This window comes from Xyrauchen texanus, chromosome 28, assembly GCF_025860055.1.
Source record: "Xyrauchen texanus isolate HMW12.3.18 chromosome 28, RBS_HiC_50CHRs, whole genome shotgun sequence".
Classification (NCBI taxonomy): domain Eukaryota; kingdom Metazoa; phylum Chordata; class Actinopteri; order Cypriniformes; family Catostomidae; genus Xyrauchen; species Xyrauchen texanus.
Window position 1 is genome coordinate 16,716,514 of NC_068303.1, and position 12,754 is coordinate 16,729,267.

The 12,754-nt window shown below is 37.2% G+C and overlaps 2 protein-coding genes across 9 annotated transcripts in view; one reads left to right on the forward strand and one right to left on the reverse strand.

Annotated features, from left to right (window-relative positions):
• Positions 1-807: 807 nt before the first annotated feature.
• Positions 808-2,224, forward strand: id2b (inhibitor of DNA binding 2b). The gene is made up of 3 exons (XM_052096407.1): positions 808-1,213; positions 1,565-1,625; positions 1,804-2,224. The coding sequence occupies exons 1-2, from the start codon at positions 887-889 to the stop codon at positions 1,619-1,621; spliced, it is 384 nt and encodes a 127-aa protein (XP_051952367.1). The 5' UTR covers positions 808-886; the 3' UTR covers positions 1,622-1,625; positions 1,804-2,224.
• A 272-nt stretch (positions 2,225-2,496) lies between these two features.
• The window catches only part of kidins220b (kinase D-interacting substrate 220b), a 36,149-nt gene continuing 25,891 nt past the window's right edge, over positions 2,497-12,754 (reverse strand). For 4 of the 8 annotated variants that reach the window (XM_052095760.1, XM_052095758.1, XM_052095759.1 and 1 more), the window contains exons 25-30: positions 10,601-10,723; positions 9,236-9,268; positions 7,141-7,278; positions 6,951-7,049; positions 4,331-4,564; positions 2,497-4,237 (exon numbers count right to left, since the gene is read on the reverse strand). In XM_052095760.1, the coding sequence (XP_051951720.1) occupies positions 3,122-4,237; positions 4,331-4,564; positions 6,951-7,049; positions 7,141-7,278; positions 9,236-9,268; positions 10,601-10,723 (1,743 nt within the window). In that variant the 3' untranslated portion in view covers positions 2,497-3,121. The remainder of the gene's footprint in view (positions 4,238-4,330; positions 4,565-6,950; positions 7,050-7,140; positions 7,279-9,235; positions 9,269-10,600; positions 10,724-12,754) is intronic. The other 4 variants (XM_052095763.1, XM_052095762.1, XM_052095757.1 and 1 more) reach the window with 3 other exon arrangements.

Here is a 12,754-nt window from a genome sequence, read left to right on the forward strand (position 1 = left end):
TGTAATAGGTGAGGGTGAGAAGATCAATGTTTAAGTCTTTTTTTTTTTCTTCTTCTTTTACTATAAATCTCCACTTTCACATTCTTCTTTTGTTTATGGTGATTTGCATTCTTCATACATATCGCCACCTACTGGGCAGGGAGGAGAATTTATAGTAAAAAAGGACTTACATTTTGATCTGTTTGTCACCCACACCTATCATATCACTTCTGAGGACATGGATTTAACCACCGGAGTCTTATGGGTTACTTTTATGCTGCCTTTATGTGCTTCATGGAGCTTAATAATTTTGGTATTAACTTGCATTGTGAGGACCTACAGAGCTGAAATATTCTTCTAAAAATCTTTGTTTGCCTTCTGCAAAACAATCAAATCCATTCACATCTGGGATGTTATGAGGGTGAGTAAATTATGAGAGAATTATATTTTTTGGGTGAAATATGCTTTTAATTAGATACAATCTTTTTTAACAAATGCAACAAAATCTGAATGCAATATAATTTTGTATTTTTTTTTAGAGTTGTGAGACAATGCAAATATGTATCCCTTGCAAAAACAACACGTTCTGTAATTGAATACTATGAAAAGGAACTGGATGTTATATTGTCAGTATCTGCACACAGTTGCTCAGATACTCAGCGCGAGGAAAGAATGCCGAGGATGTGGGAGGTTTCTCACGTGCCGCAAATTTGGCCAATGTTGACGCCGCGGTTCACAGAGGGACGTCACTTTATTGACCAATCCGCGTAATTCTTTATCCCTTATAACAAACCCAGCTCGGTTGCTAAATAAACGCACTGACAACAAGCTTGGGTAAGGTTTTGAGCACAGAGCTGTGGGAGAATCGCATGCAGTAAAATTAAATAAGAACATCAGTATATTCACTATGAAGGCGGTCAGTCCTGTGCGGTCTATAAGGAAACCTGCTTTATATTTTTCGGAGCATAATACTCTTGGCATCTCGCGGATCAAGACCCCCTTGGACGACCAGCTCAGTCTACTGTACAACATGAATAACTGCTACAGCAGGTTGAAGGAGCTCGTGCCTAGTCTACCGCAGAACAAGAGCGTGAGTAAAATGGAGATCTTGCAGCACGTCATAGATTACATTCTGGATCTTCAGATCGCACTGGAACAGAACCCGCTCGGACAGGCCCCCCCACAAAAGACTGTCAAATCACTCGGCGCTGATATCAGCATCATCTCTTTCCAGGTAAGAAAGTTGTAGAATACATTTCACAGTGGTAATTTAAAGTAGGCTAATAATGAAAATTAAACATAATGTGTTTAGATTTTTTAATTTTTATATAAAATAAGATTTGAAATACAGGAAAATGCAATGTGATGCAAATAGGGCCTACTGATGACAGAATATATATATATATATATATATATATATATATATATATATATATATATATATATATATATATATATATATATATATATAAATATAATTCTGTACTGTAATCTCAGCAGTAATGAGTATAAGAGAACAAAAGTTAAATGCAGTTTTTGCTGGCTGCTACTGTGGAAATAATTGTTTGCCTCTCTTAATTAACAGCCCAGTCTCCCTCAAAGAGATGTTAACACAGAAGACCTCATGGCGTTATCTCGTTGACATAGTAAGTTGGATGTTCTTCTACACTGAGCTTGATAGTTCCACATAAGATCAAAAATATGATCTTATGTTGAACATCAGGGAGGAAGTCCTGCGGCTTCCTCCCTGATGCCAATCTGCCAGCATCTCTGTCCTTTTGCCTTCTCTAAACAAGCCTCTCTCTCTCTTCCAATCTTTTGCAGGTGTTTCGGTCATGGAGCAAAAACAGGGCCTTTTTGTGTTATTTTTTTTGTGTCCGGTGTCGTTCGCCTGGACTTCGTCTTGAATGACAGGGATTACCCTTAAATGGACATGAAAAGTTTCTGAGCTTACTACGAACTTTATATTCTTTCTTCCAAAGGAAGATTAAAAAAGAATGGAGAAATGGAAAAGGAATAATGTAATTAAGCGAGCAATATACAGGATTTTTGCTGCAAAAGTATGTTAAGGTGTTGTGCAAAACAAACACGCATTTGAACATCTCCGTCCCAGGCTCACAGGCTGTCAAGTCTACCATTTTCTCTTTCTGCTGGAAGTGTGGTGTTTATAATATTACAGAAATTTTATAATTATAACATAAATTGCACTTTTATACATAATTAAATGCTATGTATTATGTTGGTGTCATGTTTTTGTGTATTTTTTCCATTTTCATATAACTAAACATTCAGTGGCTGTTAAGGTACTCTCACGTTATTGAGTTTGTTTTGTTTTGCAAATGCCACTCGGTTCAGGGTGTGGGATCTCATAATTGTAATGCCCGAGCTACTAGTGCCATCCATCTGTAATTCGCGGTACTAAAATAAGTTTACTCATAGCAAACCGTTAGCATAGAAGAGCAAAAGATTGATTTCAATACATGTTCCACTTAAAAAAAGACTCAAGAAGGATGCAGGTGGCCAATGTGTGTTTATTTAATTCCATCTAGAAGACAAGTGTCACAACACACATTTTACATTTAAAGACATTTGTCAAAAGTACAGTTAACTGCTAAAGACTAATCTTAAGGGCATGCAGTTCCTACCGCCTAATTTAATCCTCAGTGCAGTCTGACACATGCTTGTCACTGCTTACTACTGTAACTCTAGTACAAGCATGCAATAAACACAATTTAATACAGCACATTTCCAAGCCATATTTACTTTGAGAATGACTGCTTATATTCAAAGTTTGTGTAGTGTTTGATGGCTCTGAATGCCTTTAGATTAGTTACCATTTTATTCTTTTGGGAGACACTACAGAAACTTGTACTATGTGAGATCCCGAAATGCTTTATAGGCATGGTTTAGTTTGTCTATTCAACTACATTTAGCGAGGCTGACTTGTATAAGTGATTGAGCCATTAATACTGTATGGAAATGGCACTTAACTATGACTGATGATGAATAACAAGGTGATGGACTATGTGAATAAAACACCAATTTAACTACACTAAACCATTACACATATTTAAGCATTACACCACAATAGAGAACATTAATTAGCCTAAAAAGACCAGACACTGATAGATCCAAATGTTGCCTACAGGATGCTCTCTCGCTCCTCTCCGAAGGTGACTGTCTCAGAGGACACTTTGAGGATCTCAGTAGGATCTCCAGGGTTAAGCCCTCTCTTCAGATGCACCACACGGACGTTCTCATTTTGGGTGGTGGTGGAAGTGGTGCTGGAACCAGGAGTTATGATTACATCACTGCCAGTGTTGGTTGTTGAGGTGGTGTTGGAGCTATCGGTGGGGTGGCGAACATTGTTTCCTTGTTGGGTGTTGGTGTTGTTATTGAGGGTGGTGTTGCTGGGTGTTCGGTTGAGGTTGTAGCTCTTGGACGATGGCCAGCTCTCCTCAGGGCTGCTGGCCAGTAGACTGCACTGATCCTCTGAGCAGATGGACATGCGGGTGATAGCTGGGTCTTGGAGGCCACTCAAACTACTGGGCAGTCCTCTCTTTCTGGCTGAATTCTCCTCATCCAGCTCGATTAGGTTAGCCCTCTCAGACTGGGACAGGTCGGCCTCTTCATCTTGTAGAGAATGGTTGGGTGAGCTTTCATTGGAACGGACACCTGAGTCAGATGAATCCTTCTTGTCTGAAAGGTAATCCTTACCTTTCGTCAAAGATCGATCACTAACATCAGAGGCTTTAGACTCAGGTTTATTTCCATCTTTAAGCAGAGGGGCATTGTCAGACTCCTCTGACTCTTCATCATCACTGGTCAGTTTCTGGTAGCGTAAACCACCAGCAGCCTTCAACTTCAGATCGGCACCCTGAAAGAGGCTCACCTTCTCTCCAGAGGTCTTGCGTCCCAGTACCGACTTTGATGACCCATGATCAACCTTCTCGTCTTCTTCGGTTATGGGATCTAAAGTGTCTGCTGAAGCGTAGTCTGTATTATCTGTTGCTGACTTGCTGCTCCCTCGTTTTGAAACAGATTTGCGCCCATCCTGGTCACCATCTTTCCTCTTGTCCTCAGGGTTAGTGTGCTGGCCTGGCTTCTCCATACCTACCTCAAGCTGAGCCATTGAGGCAATGTATTCCTGGTAGGCATTGCGGTACTCTGCCTGCTGCTTATCTGTTAGTTTACAAATTTCATTGGAGGACTCCTGAGAGTTCAGGCTGGACATGCTAGGCGTACGGTGATTGGTGGCCTACAGAGGGCGAAAGATAGTGGAATACCTAATATTATACCCAAATAAATCTCTGAAAGAAGTCTTACAAGATCCTGGGAAAAAATTGCTTACCATCCATGTGGGGTTGGCGTGCCTTGGAGGCTCATCCACGCCCACATTACTGAGCTCCTCGAAACTGATGCTGAAGTTGTACATGGGTGAGGTGTCCGGGTTACCGGTGGCTCCTCTGTGAATGGATGCTCCAGTACGCCTGCAAGGCTCCACAAGGCCACCCATGCTGCTGCCCTGCTCACTTGGAGCCTCCTCATGCAGGATCTGGCTCTCCACATGACGGAGCTCCATCACCTGCGTAACACCCCCTCCATTAGACTAGTATCTGCCAGTTTACATTTAGCAATAGAATGTGTCCTTGTCGGAATATCTAAAATAAACCACAATTTGACAGTGGCTAGTTGAGCACCTCAAAATATAGATGTTTTTTTGCACTGCAAAAAATAATTTTCTTAGTATTTTCTAGTTTCCAGTAAAACTACATTAACTAACTAATCTAAACATCCAAAATTACAAAAGTTTAAGATTTTAGGTCTTGTTTTCAGTTATAAACATTTTGTGCCACTTATACCTTATACCTAACCCGCTTATACACATTTGCCAATGGGGTAAGAATAAAAAATGAATAAAGGAAAAACACATAAATTTTTCTTATCCCATCTGAATAATTTTTTTTCTTTCTTGTTTTAAGCATAAACCTCACAAAATTGTATTACATTCCTCTGATCTTTCATCATTTGGCATCTCAAGTAAATTGTTCTTGTTTTCAGGACATCAAGATATTTTTACAAGGAATACAAGGCAAAAATATTTTATTTGCAGTGTGAACATTGAGTTTTTTTTGTATTATGTGGCTCAATTATGAAGCTCAAATGATAGAGCATGATGCTAATAATGCCAAGATCATGGGTTCGATTCACATGGAACACTCATACTGATATAATGTATAGCATGAATGCACTGTAAGTTGCTTTACATAAAAGCATATGCCAAATGCAAAAATTTACTGAATGTTTGTTTTATTTCCATATCATTGAATATTTTATTGGCCTATTTTTTACTGTTGGTCTATGTACTCAAGCATTAGATGGATGCATTCAAGAGGGTCTTTAAGCTCGGGTATACTTTGTTTTCACATGCCAGATTGTCTCGCACACAGTTGAGTTCAGCCTTTCAAAGTATACGTGTTCGAGGCATGCGCACTACAACTGTTTTGTGATACACTTTTAGCGCAGTCAATGGCAGGCACATGCACAAACGATGCGCAGAGACAAGGAATGTTCACATGCTGAGAAAAACTGGGCCGTGCAGACTGTACGCAGTTCGATCAGTAAAGGAAAACTGAAGTATACTTTGGCCTTTGCTTTGGTTGGTCTCAGTAGTTTTCAGTGTCTTTAGTCATAAACGCTGTGTTTTTAGTACGATGTGTCAAGTAAAACGCAGTTTCAAACTAAAACAAAAATGTGTCTCGAGATCCTGGCATGAAGACTATGCTCATTTCCTTCACAGTGTGGATGTGCTTACTGCCCTCTACTGCCACAGATTCGCAAAAACATGAAGGTGGTACATATTTTAATTGCACCAATGGTAGGAACATTCCTTATTACAGCATGTATGTGCGGTCAAGTGGCATGAATAATTACGCTATTTTTTTTTTTACACACAATTTTTATTAAATTACCCACACTAAATGAACCTGTTATTAGGGGTGGGAATCACAAGGTAACTGGTGATACAATACAATATCGATATTTAGGTCACGATACAATATTATTGCGATTCTTTATTTTTGGAGTATTGCGATTCAAAACTACGATATATTGCAATATTTCACACAATGTTTCTCATTTGTCTTCATCGGACTTAAGAGAAAAAATTCAAAATCACCAAATGCATTGTTAAATTAATATAAATGTGCCAGTTTACAAAACAATGCCAGTTTATTTCCTAATACAGTGTCTATGTACAATACAAAGCCATAAGCATATAAGACCATAATGGCTACCTATTTCTGTGGTTAGGTCAATGTAGCTAGTCTTTCTAAAAATAAATTATAGTATTTATGAATAAAATAGTAGCCTAAACACTTTAAACCCATTATTTATTACAACACAGTTTCAACAAACAAAAGTATAATAGATTTTATCAAAAAGGTTAGCCTATTTTCTATGATACTAACATTTTTGTCAAAATACCTCAGTTAATGTTACTACTGTAAAATCATAATAAATGCTAGTAAGGAACAATGGTTATGTGTAAAGCATGATAACTGCACCTTCTAAGGGAATTAATTCATAGATTGATTTGGCAAAGAGAAAAACTTTCCCATCACTATAATGTTAATGTGGAAAAAGTTAATTATAATATAGATTTTTGGAATGCAAATATCAATACAATATCATAAGGAAAAATATCACGATACTTTAACATATTGATAATTTGTCCCACCTCTACGTGTTATATTGACTGCCCTAGTATTATAATAATGTTGCAAACTGCATTTGGAATACAATTTTGGAAATTAAGCAACATTTAAAATAGCCTCTCTGAACTAAATCCAAAAGTTTCAAAATAAGGACAGACATGCTTTTCTGAATAATGGGCATATAGATTTAGTATAAACAACAAAACAACTGAACAACAAAATGGTATAAAAAAAAGAAAAGGAAAAACTACTTACTGTTGTCCTGAACAGCTGCCAATCTCCAAAATTCATGTTCATCTCTTTCTTAAGCTCATCAAGGTTACATTGAGACAGAACTCGACCATTTACGTTAGCCTGAGAAATAAAAAATGAGAATGTAGTGCAAAACAATCTTGTACGATATTGTTCTCAATGTACACTTACTGTACATATATGCACATCTTACCTTCTTAATGGTGGCAGTATACTGAGCCATCATGCTCTGGTCAATGCCTTCAATAATTCTGACACGTTCGCACACAGCATCTGTGCTCATTGAGCCAAGTAGAATTGATGGGGTCCCTGACACCACAGAAGCAGAACCCTGATACATACAACAGACCATACATAACCATTACTACCACTAAACTACATCAGAACAGTGTGCATAATAAGATCTCCGAATTCTCTGAAGACTGCTAACACGAGGGATTTCAAATACCATGCGGATTGTTAGAAAAGAATCCAAACTACCCAAGGGGTTGGAAAGGCCTTGAATTAAAATTCAAGAAAGCAAGGGATCAAAAGAGGTTGGACTGCAGAGGAAAGTAAGTAATGCATTTTGACAGTATTGCAATTATTAGGATTTCAAAAAGGCCTATACTACGTCAACAAAATAACGTATTAAGAATACAAGTAGTTGCACTCTCAGTTTGTTAGTAATGGAGTGTTGCATCCATCACCATATCGCTTAACATTTAGTATTATGCAGCTTTCAAATAGCAATGTCCAATTTTAACTAAACCAAAAGTTTTGACCTCACTACATGGACTATAAATACAGTACTCCACTAAGGAAAAGTGGCACCTGTGTTCTTTACTTTTTAAAGTTCTTTTTCATATTTATCTTTGACAGTATACCCAAAAAGTTTAGCATCCAGGCCAAGCTGTGTGAGAAGCTAATTATTTCAATGGATTTGCGTAAAAAGGCATCACTGAAACAAATGCAACACTGCAACTAAAAGGGTACAGATAGGACAAAGATTGGACTTTGTAATCTCATGAGGAGATAAGCTTGAAAGATCTTTCTGGAACATGTGGCAGAGGAAAGAGAGAAGTCTGGGGAAGGAGAAGGAGCCAAGTTTGATTTGTGACCATCTAAATTATGTTGCACGTCAGCAGTTACAGTGACCCCAAAAAGTATTTGGACACATTTGGGCATTTAAGCCACACTTAAAATATTTGAATTTCAAAGCATTAGATAAAACATCAAACCAAGTGATATTTCAATCAAATTATGCTACAGATTTTCTTAGAACATAAATTTTCTGAGCCATATTTGCAATTACATCTAATCACCTGGTGCAAAGGTGATTTTTAGCAGATGTACGACATCAGTTCCCCTCAAGTTCACACAGATGTCCTAGCAGAGCAACCATAGTCATAGTTTATCACATTACCTGTAAGTGTGACAACCAGATCTATTGTTTTATTTGAAAAAATGTATAGTATAATATATATTTTGTTAAACATATTTTTTTATATTTGATTCATTTGGCATATTTTGTTAATGTTAAGACATTCATACACCTACATATGGACTAAAATGTTGAAATAATCTTTGGGGCCATTGTATATCTATGAGGTAACATCTAATTAGTGAGCACTGTTGTTCACTGACCTTTTACTTTTTACTTTACATTCGGCATCTAACCTCAACTTAAAACCCCTTACTTCCTCCTTCCCCACTGTTTGTCAACTAGGGATGTACAAAACTAAAATTTTTCATAATCGATTGGTTGTTTGAACAACTAGTCGGTGTTAAAGATAATGTGTAATTAAGATCTGCTATGTTCACATGACCTTGATCTAACACGTTTTAAAGGGATATAATTTTTGATTAGTTCTTTGATTACTGTAACCGCAGCACATAAAAACATTAAACATAAAGCATTAAAGAGACAAATCTTCTTGCAGAGGGTTTAACTTTGCTGACTGCTATTCACTGCAAACACAGCTAGTTATAATCACGCAAAAACATTCTCCAAGAAGTTGTCTCTTAATACATTTGAGAATTGAGTCTTCCATTAAAACCACCACCACTAAAAATATTAATGTTAGTAGTCGACCTCACTAATCGATGAGTCAGTTGTTAGATGACTAGTCGATTAGCCGAACACCCTGACACATCCCTAGTGTGAACATATGTATTTTCACATTGTGCATGCTGGGGTGTGAGTGTTCAGAGCTCTAGAGAGTATAAGTGTGTTAGCGAAGGCGTGTGATGAGGGGCAGCATCAGCAGAGCAGCAGAACTTAAGCCGAGTCTAGAAGGATTCAGTACCTGCTTCTTTTTCAAAGACGGTACCTTACACTGCTTGAGGAGAGAGAGGAGAGGAGGAAGAGACAAAGGAGGTGGAAATTATGAGGGAACAACATTAAAATCATGTTGATGAAAGAAAGATGAAGAGAGAGTTTATAAAGGGAACATTAAGGCAGCTGGTGATTGACATCAATAGTGCAGTGAATGTGTGAACATTGGCAAGTTGCTGCTATTCTCACACAAATGGAGCTTAAATATACCAAATACAGAATACTGTCTCTATATGTTATGTATAAAGAATATGATCATATTTTCATGTCACACATTAAACTCTGAGAACAAGCATTGGCAGCATTCTATCATTTGACTATATCTGGAACAACAACATAAAAAAACTGTAAAAACAAAATGATAATGACTAGGGCTGGGTGATAAACAGTAGCTAATATATAAATCAACATTTTTCATCTTTTTGAATATGTATTTCTTGTTGTATATTAATGTAAGTTTCTCTGAAATTGCTTAAAAGTGTGATTTTTTTTTAATCAGAGAAACCATAATTTCAATCAAACAGTCACTGAAGCCAAGTAAATTCAAAATGTGTACTGCAAGAAGACAAATATGGTAAAATCTAGTTAAAAATAATCAAAGTATGTCTTTCACACTTAAATCAAGAAAGACAGATATTTAATAATTTTCATTTATATACACCAATACAGTATATCAATAAATGCTAATAAACAGCAATAATTAACTACATATATTTTTGGACAATAATTTGATTTTGTATTATTTTAAATGAAGATTTTATTTAAATTATTATTTAATTATTTTAATAGATTTAAAAAAAAATTGTAATTTAATATTTATTTCATATTTTTTTATATATATGCAAATTGTCACTGGATTTTTCAATGATGATGCAAAAGAATAGCTGAATAAGTTTTTTGAACAGATTTATTGAAATGAAACAAAATTCTTTTTACTACTGATCAGAGACACAATTAAAACATCTCTGTCTTAACAATGAAGGATTGCAAACTAGTCTAGCATGTCTTTAGGTAACTTAATGACCAAACAAAATCATTAAATCATTGTGATATTTATGATGTTGCTTAATTTTATATCACCAGAAAAAGTACATTTCAGGAGCACGGAATGTGAATATATCACCCATCCCTAATAATGACACATTTAAAATTTTTAAGAGAGGTAGAGAAACTTTAAATTTATGTTTAAAAAGGAAACATTATTTTCAGGGCAAAAAAATAAACATTAGCAGTGGAAGAAAAGTATATCAGCACTCTTGCAATAATATCTAACACTAATCCTACGATCTTCTAAAAGCACAATACCTTGCAGCTATTACTCATGACTAGTACTTACAGGTCCATTGCTAGGGTCCCTGGGATAGCCGGTTTTAATGAATGGACGTGGAGGAACATGAGCAGGGAGAGAGCTGCCAGCGTACTGCCACGGCAGTTGACATAGATGATGGGGGAAATATGGCTGGGAGACCAAGTGTGGAGGAAACAAAAATGTTTAGGGAATGAAAACATAACAAAAAATAATAACTACAAACCTGTGAAATTATGAGGTGTCTAGCACTCATTCACACTCACTCTTTCACACACACACACACACACACACACACACACACACACACACACACACACACACACACACACACACACACACACACACACACACTGTTGTGTTTCCATGTTTTATGGGGACTTTCCATAGACATAATGGTTTTTATACTGTACAAACTTTATATTCTATCCCCTAAACCTAACCCTACCCCTAAACCTAACCCTCACAGAAAACTTTCTGCATTTTTACCTTTTCAAAAAACATAATTTAGTATGATTTATAAGCTGTTTTCCTCATGGGGACCGACAAAATGTCCCCACAAGGTCAAAAATTTCGGTTTTACTATCCTTATGGGGACATTTGGTCCCCACAAAGTGATAAATACACGCACACATACACACACACACACACACACACACACACACACACACACACACACACACACACACACACACACGTTGTGTTTCCATGTTTTATGGGGACTTTCCATAGACATAATGGTTTTTATACTGTACAAACTTTATATTCTATCCCCTAAACCTAACCCTACCCCTAAACCTAAACCTCACAGAAAACATTCTGCATTTTTACATTTTCAAAAAACATAATTTAGTATGATTTATAAGCTGTTTTCCTCATGGGGACCGACAAAATGTCCCCACAAGGTCAAAAATTTCGGGTTTTACTATCCTTATGTGATAAATATATCACTTTTTATGTGATAAAAGTGATAAATACACGCTCACACACACACACACACACACAAACACAAACACAAACAAACATGCTCTCTCTACATGCACAAACACTTAAAAGGATAATTCCACCAGAAATAAAGTTCTGTCAACATTTACTCACCCTCATGCTGTTCAAAACCCATAAGACTTTCTTCTGTAGTGTGCAAATAGCAGATTGTTACCTTCAGTTACCACCACTTACTTGTAATGCATCTTTTTTCCATTCAATAGAAGTGAATGATGACTGAGGTTAACATTCTTCCTAACATCTCTTTTTGTGTTCCACAGAAGAAATTCATGGGTGTGGAACAACATGAGGATGAGTAAATGATGACAAGCATGTAGTAATCCCACATAAACATCTCATTTTGTTACATCAGGGGCTTAACTTAAGAAAACAAGGCTGAACACAAATCATAAATAAATGACAGTAAAATGAAGAAAATAGCTGGAACACGAGAATAGGGAGATGAATGAAAAATAGTCTGGGTGGGCATGTGGAAAATGTTTGGCATGGTGACTGGAATACTTTGAGGTGTGTGCTTGTTTAAGGGACTTCCCTCATCTATTAAATGAGCCAGCATGCCTGGTAAATCTCCCTAAGGAAAGTTAAGACTAAAACAAAGCTGAGCAATCAATCCACGCTTGACACTATTTATCAGTTTTAAATGGACACATTCCACCTCAATGTCCCCCAAAGAGCAAAGAAACAGAGCTCCTAATAACTGAAAATGATTACAACAAAAACACAGTTCCCCTTCTGTCACTCACTCGACATTGTGTCGAATGTGGTGACACAAGGGGTCTTTCTTGATAGGCTCGCGTACCTCTGAACTTGAGAAAAGGCCAATGAGAAATTGGCAGACAGAATTAGCATGTTCCGCACACGGACATACGGGTATAAAGGGAATACCCATATAAAGGGTGCGTCTGTCAGTCAGATTGTTTGCCGAGCAGTTGTGCAGCAGCAAGTTGAATTTCACTACTGTTCCACTCACCTCTGTTGGCAGAGCACTGCTGTTGGACCTACGGCGTGTTACCAGCGGCTTTCTCCTTCTCTGCACGCTGTGCAGTCGACGCCCCTGGGCGCTTCGACAGCGCTTATGTCTAAAAGAGTGCTTACTTCTAAAAGAGTATTTTCCCCTCTAAAAGAGTTAGTTTTCACTCACAAAAGAGCAATAAAAATCCCCATGATCCCTCGCCCCCG

Excerpts from the sequence above, each read along its gene's own strand:
- id2b (XM_052096407.1), top strand. The coding sequence starts at position 887 with ATGAAGGCGGTCAGTCCTGTGCGGTCTATAAGGAAACCTGCTTTATAT. Across the intron at positions 1,214-1,564 it reads TCAGCATCATCTCTTTCCAG|CCCAGTCTCCCTCAAAGAGA; the intron begins GTAAGAAAGTTG and ends CTTAATTAACAG.